Raw genomic sequence first — 14,330 nt, 5'->3', positions numbered from 1 at the left:
AAGGATCATGACAACATTTTGTATGTGTAGTCTGGGACATCAGAGGTTTCAGTCCTGTCTCAAACAAATCAAGGAGAGTCTTGTTTGTCTTGTATGAGAACATCTATTTTTTTTATTGTGCAGTTTCACTCACTAGACTCCATTTTCTTGGCATGGTGTATATGTATATAGTTCATTTAGGCAGATTGAACCTGTAAGCAATTTTTTATCTCTTTTGCTCTTCCCCTTTCTTTGCTTTGCTTTAAAGAACACTCAGTTCTTTATTTGGTATGATCTCTCTAATCCTGATCCTGCACTATTGTCAATGAATGAAAATTATGTCATTGATTCCACTGGATGCAAGATCAAGACCTATGGAGGGCTGAGGAAATTAACTGTTAAACGCAGGAACAACCATTTTATTTTCTTGCACGCAGGGGAAGAGCAATGGGAGAGAAGCACCAAGAACCATATTTTGGTTCTTCAGAGAAATTGAATGAATCTTTTTTTTGTCCAATTACTTTTATTTTTTCTTCTATGCTGAAGTTGCACAGGGTTGTTTGTTTTTTTTCCTGGGAGGTTCTATTTGTATTCCCCAATTTTGTTTGAGTTTTCCAATCTCTTTAAAATGAGTAAAATAACTTTTTATTTAAATGGGCATTGGTAACTTATTTTAATTTTAAATATATTTTTTTGAGGCGGGGGAAAGCTGTAAAACCTAATGACTAAAGTGCTCTCGTGAACACTTACAACAAAAGTCAATTAAGCCGTTGTTTTGGATTTAAAATTTTAAACCATCCCCCTCCAGTGTGTTTGCAACACAAACATTGCACTATTGGGCCTAGTGCATGAGAATCTGAAAGTGAAGCCAGCTAATCTGTTTTCATTGCCCTGCTTAAGACAGAGGCAAAAGTGAACAGTAATTTATTGATGAACTGTTGATTAGACTTTGAAATTCTTTCAGTTTGAGTAATCTTCGGTGGAGGTAGAAACACAGATCAGAGTAATCTATACATAATGGTTAACCAAATGAATACAATGACTTAAAAGGCTAGTTTCTCCATACGCAAGCTATTCTAAAAAGGGAACCTGCAAAGGGAGGGGAAATGTTTTGGGGGGGATTATTGGGGAGAATGTTTGCTTGGTTTTTGATAAAAGCCTGAAGTTTTGTGTTTTTCCAGAAAAGTTTTATATTGGAAATTCAGGCCTTGTCTGCTCTCTTTACTGGAAAATTCTGTGGTTAACTAGAGAACTCATAGTATTATGATACTCCAGGAACCAAGAGATCAGAACCTGAGCAAGGGGGAGAGACTTGATTTTTAGTCTCTGTTTTAAATGTTTTTGTTGTTGTTGACAACAATTTAACTCAAACGCTGACAAACTTGTGGGAGAAAAGAGAATTGTTTTGAAAGATTCAGCAACACTCCTTTTCCCCCATGCCCTCATCTGAGGTCTGAGAAGTCTCCCACTCCAGTTCTTTAGTCCTTCAGCAAAAACTGGGGAGGTGACATTGCTAATATATTAAGATAAAAGAACAGGCAAGGGGAAAAAATTAAAAAGCAAGCCAAAACCTGTTTCAGGTGCCTTGCCTCAAAGAAAAAAAGATGCATACATATTCCTTTTCCTTGGCAGACTGTCCGTTACTTTTTTTTTTTAATGCATATAGGAGCCCAATCCTGCAAAATGGAGTTTTCTCCATTCATATTGACTCCATTGTGTGTTGAGGATACTAAGCACCTCACAGGATGAGACCTTTAATAACTGTTTTAACGTAAGCTCATGCTCCAAAACGTCTGTTAGTCTATAAGGTGCCACAGGACTCTTTGCTGCTTTTACAGATCCAGACTAACACGGCTCCCCTCTGATACTTGTTTTTGTGGCATCTCCCTAATGGTGTAAGCTATGCAATGCAATTTTATTGGTTACATTTATCTATCCCAGCCCCCAGAATCCTTTAATTATCCTAGTTTTCTATTCCAGAGTGATGAGGATTTTAGATATGAAACTTGTTGGGAGAAACTTCTATGATCCCACCAGTCCTACAATGCTGCCGCAATATAGGTTAGTACTATTATTTGTCTCCTATTGCCATGGTACCCATGCACCTTTCAATGTTTAAAGTGAATAAGAGGGAGAAGAGCCTGCCCCTTCAGTACGTTAGTCTAACAAGCTGCAGGATGTGTGCAAATGTTTAACATTCTAAAGGCCTGATTTGCAGAGGTCAAGCCCTGCAGTTGTGGGCTATTGGCAGGAGTGGGTTCTATAGATGAGGACTATTGATTGAGAACATCTTCCCAACTGACCTGGGGGGAGGGGAACTCCAGGAACTGACTTTGGAAATGTCCAAAGAGAACATACGGGACTCGACAAAAGGAGAGGATCTCTCAGTTACTAGCTCCGGAACCATTCACAGATGATTATTGTTTGCATTGTGGTAGTACACAGAGGCTTCAGTCTGGATTGGGAACCTATTGTGATGGTGTTCTGGATGTTCTACAGATTTAGAGGCAGATGTGGTCCATGCCTGTAAATTTATAATCTGTGCAGGCAAAAGGAAGACAAAAAACAACGTGGAGAGGGTGGTGGTTGGCTCACATTCTGTTTCCCACCTTTATGGCTTCTTGTGAGCAAAAGGCACGTCCCATGGCAGTCATGTCATGAAAAATTCTTCATTAATCTCCATCCTCATTCAGTGTGAGTAACCCAGGACAACAGTGTCTGTCCTGTCCCTTACTGGTGGCTTAGACCACTTACCGAGGTTTGAGTCTGCTACTGCCTCTGAGCTAATGCTTTTGGATCCTGAGGTCCCAGGTTCAGTCCTTTCAGACAAACCAAACCAGGTTCCACACTTGGGCTACTTATTGTATTGGTAGGCCTATCACCATTGTATTTGAGCATCTCAGGTCTAGAAACTCAGACCTTTACAGCAAGGCCTTTGTCACGTACATTGTCTGAATGCTGAGGTTCCTGTCTAGTCATTTTTACCTGAAAAAGACTGCTTATTTTTTTATCTGCAGTTCAGAGATTTTAGCTGAAATTCTACCTGCTGACTAGGTTAAATGTATTCCCTGTGGTGTGCTTGCCTTGTGTTCACTGTACATTCTCACTGGTAGAACAGCTCTTAGTCATATACTGAGATTCCCTATGACTTTTTTGGATGAGCATGCTGATTTGTATGCAATCTGTTTTTCCAAAGGTTGCAGATATGGCCAGGTTACTCAGCCAGTATCCGGAGGACGGATGGAGGTCTCTTCCTGTTGGCAGACGTCTCCCACAAGGTTATCCGGAATGATTCTGTCCTGGATATAATGTGAGTAAGAGAAGAGAAATCAGAATTAAACATCTTGTGGGCTCAGAAAACAATGGTGGTGCATACAAAGAACTGCTGTTTCAGTAAGTATGCCATGAGGAATAGTTCTCTGAAAGGGGGAATGAGATGATCCCATAGCATTGTCTTTTGAACCTCCCAGAAGGTTGGTTTCAGACGAGTGCAATTGAGTTAGGAGTCTAAGCATTGTTATTGTGTATCTTCTGTTTCATTACAGAGCAGTTACAGCACAGGTAGTGCAAGCTTCCCCCATGCTGTCTTATTAGTGCAATTCATCCATGAGCTAGAGAATATAATAATTTATAGTTCTTCCTCGTAAGGAGATGGTTGAAATCTGAGAGCTTTCATTCATCCTTCTCCACAAAGGCATGTAATCTACCAGCAGAGAAGAGAGACCTTCCAGGATGAGTGCACCAAGCAGCTAATTGGCAATATCATCATTACCCGTTATAATAATCACACGTACCGTATTGATGACATTGACTGGAACAAGACTCCAAAGGACAGTTTCACCATGTCTGATGGGAAAGAGATCACCTTCATAGACTATTACAGGTAGACACTTCTGTATGTGTCACAACAGAAGGCCGTTCTGTTATAACAATGTTTAAAAGGGGACTGGATAAATTCATGGTGGCTAAGTCCATAAATGGCTATTAGCCAGGATGGGTAAGAATGGTGTCCCTAGCCTCTGTTCGTCAGAGGATGGAGATGGATGGCAGGAGAGAGATCACTTGATCGTTGCCTGTTAGGTTCACTCCCTCTGGGGCACCTGGCATTGGCCACTGTCGGTAGACAGATACTGGGCTAGATGGACCTTTGGTCTGACCCGGTATGGCCTTTCTTATGTTTCTTATGCCATGTTGCGGGAAGAAAGAATCTGATTAGTAGCTAACATTGAACAGGAAACCCCAGTTTATGTGCCATTCTGGAGCATCGCCTTACGTTAACTTTAATGAAGATGTAGTCTGACCCCTCAGTTCTCATCTCTAGCTCTGTTATGACAGAGCCTCTTCTGCAGTCTGTGAGCTAAGCTTGTTGCTCTGGTATCAGGAAAGTGCTTCTTTAAAATTGTTCCCCAACTCCTTTTCCAGCAAAAATTATGGTATAACAGTCAGGGAGCTGGACCAGCCGCTGCTGATTCACAGACCCAATGAAAGGCGGACTCCCCAAGGGAAGGTGAGTTGTTTTTGCAGCTGGAAAGTCCTAGTAGTGGAATTTCAGCACCAGATTCCCAGTGATAGGTTGGCAGCCTTGGATTATGAAAGGATCTACTCACAGGCAGCAGCATCCCCTTTGTGCCCATGTGCCACAATCCTGGTATAGCGGGGGGACCACTTCTAGGAGTCAGAAGAGTTCAATCTCCATGGCCTATTCAGTTTTGACCTCTCTGCTGAGGCCAGTTAGTGCCAAATGTGGTGGCCCCTTAGACAAAGACTGCCCCCACCCAAGTCCTCCCATCAAACCACCCAAACAGTTATTTGATAAGGCAACTTCAGTCACTGTACTGAAAATTATCTCTCAATACCAGTCCCCTCAGCCATCCAAGTCTCTTTCTGCAATTGTTCTGTGGCTTCTTTTAACTCTTCTGGTGTCAAGGGTTGGTTCTGCTTGATGTATGCCCTTATCATAGTCAGAAGTTAATTGTTTTGCAGCTCCACAAAGTCATAAGCCTCAGTGTTCACTAACCTGCTGTTAGTTAGGAAGGAACCAATGGGGCCAGGCAAAGTACACCTCTACCTCGATATAACGCTGTCCTTGGGAGCCAAAAAATCTTACCGCATTATAGGTGAAACTGTGTTATATCGAACTTGCTTTGATCCACCGGAGTGCGCAGCCCCGCCCCCCCAGAGCACTGCTTTACCGCGCTATATCCAAGTTTGTATTATATCGGGTGGCGTTATATCAAGGTAGTGGTGTATGTCCAAACTCTGCTCCACATGCACCCATTTGAGCCTCATCAACGGCAACTGGGATATCAATAGTGGCAGAAATAGTCCCTTAATGTTCCTGGGAACTAAACCTGGGACATACTTGATTCCATTCTCTCTTTTTCCAGCAGTATAAGCTCACCCCTTTTTTGCTTCCCCCAGCAGTAGCAAGGGCTGGTAGTATTTTTCTTGTGCATGATATGGCTGGGAGCAACTCACCAGGCAGTATGTGTATGTTAATGTGTACTGGCTCCCCTTTCCCTTCAGCTTCAGAGGGGTGAGATTCTGCTGCTGCCAGAGCTCTCCTACATGACCGGGATCCCTGAGAAGATGAAGAAGGACTTCAGAGCCATGAAGGTTGGAGCATTGCTGCAGCAGGGCAGGTCTTCAGCCCCCACGAGCAGACGTTTCTTGTTGCTTACGTCCTCTGCTCCCTCTCCCAAGACTTGCAAACAAACCACCAACTGGGTGCTAATCAGAGTGAATCTAGAAGCCAGTTCGTACTAGATCTGATTATACTAAGCACCTCTAATGCAATAACATTCATATTGATGTCTGTGCACCCTGCCCTGTCTTTCCTGTCGTAGGAGATACAGTGCAGTGAGTTACCTGCATAACCAGTTCTGAGGGTTAAACTCTGCACAGCCATTGGCTTGGTCTTCTCAAACCTATTCTCCCTCTAGTATTCTGCCATAGCCCAAATTTAGAGATTTTAGGCTGAGCCCTGAGATCTGTCAGGCTTTTGCAGGATTATGGGCTTATTTCAACAGAGGGGATTGGAGTTGTTAAAGGAGCTGGGTAGTGGGTATGGGTTTGCTAGAAGACTTGGGGGGCAGGGGTTGAGCTGTACAAGAGAGAGAACGTGTGGCAGAACTTGCAATGTCTTGTAATTGCCTATAAATGTAAGGCACCTAGGTGCTTGATAACACACTATTATAAACATCTAAGTAAGCAAATCCCCAGATATTGTGTAATGTGGCTCCAGATAAATGGGATTCAGTAATCACTGTCCTTCCTCCTTTGCTGTAAGGAGTTACCTGGGAACAACTGGACCAGTACTTGCGTTTTGCCACACTCTGATCCTCGAAGCGTATGACTTATTCCTAAGCACATAGCTTTTGTTATATCACTGTCAGCGTTGTCTATGCTTATACACCAGGTTGCTGTGTATGTGTGATGACTTATGAAACTGCAGCTGGGTGTCCTTGTGCCAGTGGAATAATATGTGATATCATCCTGAAAATGATTGCTTATACAAGTCAGGGTCCAATATCAATAAAATTCCACCTCAGGGTAGTAACATTCTCAGATGTGACTTCTTTTGTTCCCTTATCCATCCTCTCTAGGACCTAACCCATCAAATTAATCTGAGCCCTAAGCAGCACCACGCATCTCTGAGTAATCTCCTGCACATGATTGAGGTGAATGAGGCTGCCAGCAAGGAAATGTCACGGTGGGGACTATGTTTGGACAAGGATGTGTATAAGGTAAGATATTTCCCATCATACATGAGTATTGTCTAGTGCTTAGAGCAAGGGACTAGATAACAGGGCTCTTCCACTCTATTACAGATTCTGCCACTGGCTTGCTGTGGCCTGGGATGAGTGACTTAACCTCATTGTCTCAGTTTTCCCATCTATAAAATGGTGATAATACTTCATAAGGGCGAGGGGGTTTAATGTATTTGATACCATGAGAGGTGCTATTGAAAGGCAGATTATTGTAACCTGTTGGAATTCTTTAAGGGAAGTGGTTACTTCCTGCGTCCTAATGACCCTAATGCTGTAAGACTATGGCCTGGTCTACGCTACGCGTTTAAACGGGTTTTAGGAGCGTTAAACCGATTTAACGCCACACCCATCCACACTAAGAGGCCCTTTATATCGATATAAAGGCCTCTTTAAACCGGTTTCTGTACTCCTCCCTAACGAGAGGAGTAGCGCTAATATCAGTATTACCATATCGTATTAGGGTTAGTGTGGCCGCAAATCAACAGTATTGGCCTCCGAGCGGTATCCCACAGTGCACCACTGACCGCTCTGGACAGCAATCTGAACTCGGATGCAGTGGCCAGGTAGACAGGAAAAGCCCCGCGAACTTTTGAATATCATTTCCTGTTTGCCCAGCGTGGAGCTCCGATCAGAACGGGTGGCGATGCAATCCGAAATCAAAATCCAAAAAGAGCTCCAGCATGGACCGTACGGATGTGATCGCTGTATGGGCAGGCAAATCTGTTCTATCAGAGCTCCGTTACAGAAGACGAAAGTCCAAAGCATTTTTAAAAAATCTCGATACAGATGCCATAGCAGGGACTCAGCACGCTGCTGCGTGACAAACGTAACGGAAAGCCAAAGAATCAAATGGATGCTCATGGAGTGAGGGAGGGGGGACTGAGGACTTAAGCTATCCCACAGTTCCTGCAGTCTCTGAAAAGCATTTGCATTCTTGGCTGAGCTCCCAATACCTGTAGGGTCAAACACATTGTCCATGGTGGTTCAGGGCATAGCTCGTCAATTTATCCCCACCCTCAGAAGGAAAAGGGAAAAAAATCGTCTCTTGACTCTTTTAAATGTCACCCTATGTGTACTGAATGCTGCTGGTAGACACGATGCTGCGGCACCGAACTGTAGCATCCTCGCCCCCCTGCTCCTTGGTGGATGATGGTACAATATGGCTGATATCTGTCATCATCATCAGCCTTGTGGCAGATGGTATAGTGCAGAAGGACTGGTATCCATCCTCATCATCAGCCCATGAGTGCTCCTGACTGGCCTCCCAGTCATTCCCAGTAGACGGTACAGAACGGCTGGTAACCGTCTTCATCATAGCAACAGGGGGGTGAGCTCCATCAGCCCCCGCCCTTCATGTGTAAAGAAAAGATTCTGTACTGCCTGGACTATCATAGCAGCAGGATATTGGGCTCCTGTCCCCCACACTGCTTAATGTCCTGTCTGGACTATCATAGCAGCTGGAGGCTGCCTTCCCCTCATTTTATCTCAATAACAAGTCACTGTTTCTTATTCCTGCATTCTTTATTACTTCAGCATACAAACAGGGGGACACTGCAACGGTAGCCCAGGAAGGCTGTGGGAGGAGGGAAGCAACAGGTGGGGTTGTTGCAGGAGCACCCCCTGTGAACGGCATGCAGCTCATCGTTCCTTCAGGATCTGACACAGAGCGGCTGTGCTCTCTGGTTCTCTGATACACTGGATCTCTAGTACACTTGCCCCATATTCTAGGCAGGACTGATTCTATTTTTAGATACCATAAAGGAGGGATTGACTCGGGGAGTCATTCCCATTTTTGTCTTTTGCGCCCCTGGCTGATCTCAGCCAGGGGCACCTATGACAGCAGCAGAAGGTATAGCGCAGAAGGACTGGTAACCATCATCTCATTGCCAATTTACAATGGCATGGTAGACGGTACAGAACGGCTGATAACCATCTCTGCTATCATGCAAAAGCAAATGAATGCTGCTGTGTAGCGCTGCTGAATCGCCTCTGTCCGCGGCATCTAGTACACATACGGTGACAAAAGGCAAAACAGGCTCCATGGTTGCCATGCTATGGAGTCTACCAGGGCAATCCAGGGAAAAAGGGCGCGAAATGATTGTCTGCCGTTGCTTTCCCAGAGGAAGGAGGGACTGACGACATTTACCCAGAACCACCCGCGAAAATGTTTTTTGCCCCATCAGGCACTGGGATCTCAACCCAGAATTCCAAGGGGCGGGGGAGGCTGCGAGAACTATGGGATAGCTACGGAATAGCTACCCACAGTGCAACGCTCCAGAAATCGACGCTAGCCTTGGACCGTGGACGCACACCACCGAATTAATGTGCTTAGTGTGGCCGCGTGTACTCGATTTTATACAATTTGTTTTACTAAACCGGTTTATGTAAATTCGGAATAATCCCGTAGTGTAGACATACCCTATGTAATGTCTGTCTTCCTCTTCAGAGCAAGACCTGCAGATCTTATCCATCTGTAACAGTGACTTAGTAAGAGCATGTGTGAATTCCATAGCGCACAAGACCAGAAGCAGGTTCTGAATGGTGGGGATGTGGCATATCCTCTTGTGATATATGTGTACCACACTGCCAAGGGAACCATATGGTATTTGGTCACAACTCTATGTTCTCTTATACCCACAACAAACAATTGTCTGGCTTCCTGGTGCTGGGTTGTTCGGTATGCTATATTCAAGTGCTCTGTCAATTCATTGACTTTTACTGGATCCTGTTCTCCATCAACTTTGCATATAGCTGAAAACCAAACTGTACCTTTTACTGTCGCCTTTCCTTATTAACAAAAAGTGCATTTAAGTGATGGTGGAATGAGAGATCCTCTCAGAATGCTTACACGCAAGGGCCAGCATGTAAAAAAACAAAATGAAAAACCTTTAACTCTGGCTTTCCTGACTTCTATGCAATTAGTTTCAACCTTAACTCTGTTAATCAAGCTTTGATATTAATAGTCTAGATTTTTCTTTCCAGTGGCAATACTTTGATAGTTTAGACATAAATTAACAATACACAGTTCAGTTGACGCTATTTACATACTCTTCATTGGAAGAACAATATGAAGAAAGTCTCCTTTCCCCATGTTGATGTATTTGGCAGTGGTATATTGCACTGCATGAAGTGAGATCACATGAAGTACGCATACTAGAAGGGCAGAGGGGACTTCAGCAGTGTTTCCTGATATCTGCAGTATGCATGTATACAACAGTTGCATATGGCTCTTGTTCTCTTCTCTTCAGACACAAGGGCGCGTTCTCCCCATGGAAAAAATAAACCTGAGGACCAGCTCTTTTATGACTTCTGAGGACCTAAACTGGACCAAAGAAATAACAAGAGAAGCCGCCCTCTCTACAGTAAATTCCTTTGCAGACAGAGAAGTTGCTTCCCAGTACCAGGAAGACAGTGGAGTAGCCTGTTCAGCTGGTTGTGTTGTGTGTGTGTGTGTGTGCGCGCGCATGTGTGTTTTTGTTTTTTTGAAAGTGTCCCTTTTGATTTCTAAATTGAGAAGGCCACAAGCAGTATTGGTGCTGCCCAGACTGTTTCAGTTCCTACTGGACATGGAGTTGAATTTTTCCAAGGCACCAGCTTTGTTAACATTGGCAATGGTTGTCTTTCCAAGGTGTTAGTGAGAAAAGTCTTTCCTCAGAATGTGCATGCTCATTGAAGAGTCTAGTTAGGAGAAAGATGTTCAGAAGTGCTCCATCTAGAACTAGAAGTCAGGATCCTCTCTTTTTATCACTTAATGCAATTTTTTATTTTTATTTTTTTAAATTTTCTCCTCCTGAGCTTGTGTAGATTGAAGTACACGGTGAGTCTGTGCTGCAGGAGAGCAAGGAGCAGGGCCTCTGGAAGCTGACTATGCAGTGCAGATGCACATTTTGTCTGCTTTCTGGCTTTCTTACCTCAAATTTGGTGGGATATGAAGGCAAGACGTTTCTAATAGCTGGGTCTTCTGTGTCCTTTCCCTAGGGTGACCAGATAGCAAGTGTGAAAAATCAGGACAGGGGGTGGGGGATAATAGGAACCTATATAAGAAAAAGACCCAAAAATCGGGATTGTCCCTATAAAATCAGGACATCTGGTCACCCTACCTTTCCCCAGCTCTTCCTTTGATTAGCTCTTTGACTTTGGGCATGCCACTTAATTTCTCTGTGCTATGATTTCCTCATCTGTGAAACAGAAATATCTATTTCGGTGGGTGGGTAGTGAGGCTTTATTAATGGCTTGGTAAGGTGTTTTAAGATCCTCGGGGGGAAATCACTACCACCTTCACTTATACAGGCTATTTGATGATGATGTTGGCTGTCTGGTTCTACTCCTAGATTCCTATGCATTACTGGGCATTGTTTTATCCAAAACGGGTCGTGGACCAAGCACGAGAGTTGGTCAGCATGCTGGAGAAGGTCTCTGGCCCAATGGGCATGCAGTTAAACCAGCCCGCCTGGGTGGAATTGAAAGATGATCGAATAGAGACCTATGCCAGGACTATCAAATCCATCTTGGGCACTGAGGTAATGGGGAGGAATGGACAGAGTGAATGGGGTTTGGGTAATCCTATTTAGAAAGCTGTTCAGTTGGCATTCTCGTATCTCTAGGAGATTGGGGCACTCTGATTGCACATATGAGAAATGTATTTATGAATCTGTCCATTTGGGAGGATCCTTTAAAGTATCATCCATGGACAGTCATGCGCATAGCATAGTTTCCTTGTGTTTCTTGTGTGTGCGCCACATTTCCATTGGAGTCTGTAAGGAGGGCTCTTGTAAAGCATTGACTGTTGGCTTGACATCTGTTAAGTGATACGTAAGCCACGCTGAGCGAGCCATGGCTACAGTATACCTGGTCCTGCCTTGAGGTGGGAAGAAGCTACACTCTGCTGTATGTCTCATTTCTGCCCTTTTCGTCATGCCTCAGTGGGTCACAGCTTAGAATGCCACATTCAGAACAAACCCCTGAAAAACAGGGCAGACTGATGGTTATTCTATCATTAGATTACACCAAGCCAGTAACAAAAGTAAACTTCTGTCTCACCATGCTGGTTAACAAGAAGTCAAAAATGCAGTCTCCTTAGGCATTCCAGCCCTTATTTCACCATCTAGACACTGGACTCTGAGTGGTTATTGAAAACCAGTTTTATCACATATGGTGTCCTCTTAATCCCAGGAGATCAGCCACATAGCCAGATAAATATGTAACTCAGATCTTACCCAATAGTCACGCTGCTGCCAGTCTTTTAGTAACTAAAATCTAAAGGTTTATTAATAAAAAGAAAAAAGGAAGGGGAGTTGTTAATGGTTAATAGATCATATACATACAATAATTGTAAAGTCCTTATATCGAGGTTGTAGCAGTGATGGTACAGATGGCTGGCTTGTAAAATCTCTCTGGTAGCTTCCAAAAGATTGGAAGGTCCTCAGTCCATAGTTCAGTATGGTCCTTTTAGTTGTAAATCCACAGTTCAGAGAATCAGGGCAGGAAAGAGGCAAAATGGAGTCATCTCAGGGGTCTTTTATACCCTTTGCCATGTGCCTGGAAATTTACTGGTTCAGACACAGCTTGCAGCCTCTGTTTGTGCAAAGTCACTGGCCTAAGATGGAGTCCAGGGTCACATGAGCATATCACATATCCTTTCATGCTTTGATGCACTGAGGCAGCCATTGGCTCCTTGGAGCCTGAAGCATCCTTCTACTGGGATATGTAAGGGTTTAGTAGAGACCTGGGAAACCGCTGGTATGCTGACATGGTATTAGGGTGTAGAGGCACGGGCAGGCACCGTTTTTTGCGCCTGATAGATAAAGTGCTACCTCTCTCCCTTCCCTTCTGCTTGGTAAGGATTGATAAGTGTTGCAGCTGCGTAAGGAATGTGGTTGTTCAAAGGATCCCCTTTGTGCAAAGAGGTGTTATCTCCTCCCTCCCTTACTTTCCCAGCTACATAAACGAACTCGGGCTCATGGCCCCTTCCTCCTTTCTCTGTGAACTGCTGATCAAGGGAATTTGTGGCTGCAATTATTGCAAAGAAATGTATCTTCAAGGTAAAATTTGTCTGTAGAATATGCTTAATGCTGCAAACAGTAATCAGGGGCAGGGATAATTATGTTCAGTATACAGCTATTAATATTCATTGTATGGGCCTTCGTATTACTCAGTAAGGGTTTTGGTGGTGGTATAGTAAATGTAGATATTTACATACTAACTTAAATAAAAAAAGTGTGCTGAACTAATTCAGTGCTTACTGGACAATTGGGTCAAGGGGAACGAGTACCACAACAATGAAGCTGGTTTACTCAATCCGCCTCTGGGTCCTCCTGCTCAATCTCTAACACCCTCCATCCACAGAAAGAATTGTCTGGGCAAAATGAGTGAAATGTCCTTAATGGGCCATCAAGCTTGAATAGCCCATTCACAATGGGCTGGCTAGATTGGATGTAAACTACCTTGTGTTTTGTTCTTGGGGTAACACCCACATTTGAGATACAGTGATGATACATGGATTTAAGCAGGATAGTCTTATTTAGCAAATCGTCACTTTTCCATTGACACCTTATAGGACACACTTTGCACAAGACTTGTTGCAACTGAATAACAGTGGCAGTATCGAGGATGTAAATGGTCATATTTCAGTCGTACAGCATCACAAGGGTATCAGACTCGGGTACACCCTAAATACAAATCATGGGAGCCGGAAAGCTCTGCAGTGCTTTGAAGGCCCTGTGCATGGGGAAGAGACCTACTTAGCCACGTTAGACACAGTGTACCCTTTGTGGACTGTTTCTGTGGGACTTGTGTATGGTGTTGCTCTGCTCTGCAGCTGCAGCCTATCAAATAGTTTATCTTGAATTAATATATTAACTATAAAGAGCTGCATATTGATTGTGACGCTTGAAGATAGGCGACTGATCAGCAAAGGTCTTGAGAGACTTTGCTACCTGCCCATGTTCTGTTCCTGGGATCTAATGCAGATGTTGCACTTGTAATGTTCCTTTGTACCGTTATGGTGATAAGGACTTGTCCTGTTGACATTAGTTATTTGTGGAACAATTATTTCCCAGCCCTCCGCAGTAATGCCTTTTGTGCCAGTGGATCTTTCACAACATGCAGTTATGAACGCCTTGGTGCTTGTTATCTCAGTTAAATGAGGCACGAGGTTTGCTTTAATTGCAGTAGTTCATGTCGTGGAGATTGGATGTGAGCCCATCAGTGAAGGGCTTTGATACTAGAAAGGAACATTGGAGTTACGCAGTTCATGGTGCTATTACTGAAGACCTGTGCTCCCAAATCCAGTCCATTTCCAAGCCTTAGGTATAAACAAGGGGGTGGAGGTAGCTGGGGAGACCTAACAACTAATGAGACACACGGTTGTTACTGTGAAGGTGCTAATAATACCAAATCTATTCTTAAGAGTATTGGCATAACTACAGTAATAGGCTCTTGGTGAGGATTCTGCTCGCTCTGTGACAAATAGCTGTGATACTGCTCTTGGCTGCTGCTTTATTAGACGGTGGGAGCTAATGTCCCTGGATTGTGTGTTACTTCCCTTCATCACAGTGCTACTCAGGGGGGTTGCATTCATTC

At 43.9% G+C, this 14,330-nt stretch overlaps 1 protein-coding gene across 6 annotated transcripts in view; it reads left to right on the top strand.

Moving 5' to 3' along the window:
- The window catches only part of PIWIL2 (piwi like RNA-mediated gene silencing 2), a 60,525-nt gene that overhangs the window by 33,916 nt on the left and 12,279 nt on the right, over nucleotides 1-14,330 (top strand). For all 6 annotated transcript variants that reach the window (XM_039522018.1, XM_039522016.1, XM_039522017.1 and 3 more), the window contains 8 exons: nucleotides 1,960-2,040; nucleotides 3,176-3,289; nucleotides 3,674-3,862; nucleotides 4,402-4,486; nucleotides 5,506-5,595; nucleotides 6,585-6,725; nucleotides 9,998-10,111; nucleotides 11,081-11,269. In XM_039522018.1, the coding sequence (XP_039377952.1) occupies nucleotides 1,960-2,040; nucleotides 3,176-3,289; nucleotides 3,674-3,862; nucleotides 4,402-4,486; nucleotides 5,506-5,595; nucleotides 6,585-6,725; nucleotides 9,998-10,111; nucleotides 11,081-11,269 (1,003 nt within the window). The remainder of the gene's footprint in view (nucleotides 1-1,959; nucleotides 2,041-3,175; nucleotides 3,290-3,673; nucleotides 3,863-4,401; nucleotides 4,487-5,505; nucleotides 5,596-6,584; nucleotides 6,726-9,997; nucleotides 10,112-11,080; nucleotides 11,270-14,330) is intronic.

This window comes from Mauremys reevesii, linkage group 2 (genome assembly GCF_016161935.1).
Source record: "Mauremys reevesii isolate NIE-2019 linkage group 2, ASM1616193v1, whole genome shotgun sequence".
NCBI classification, from domain to species: domain Eukaryota; kingdom Metazoa; phylum Chordata; order Testudines; family Geoemydidae; genus Mauremys; species Mauremys reevesii.
This window is presented reverse-complemented; position numbering and strand designations above follow the sequence as displayed.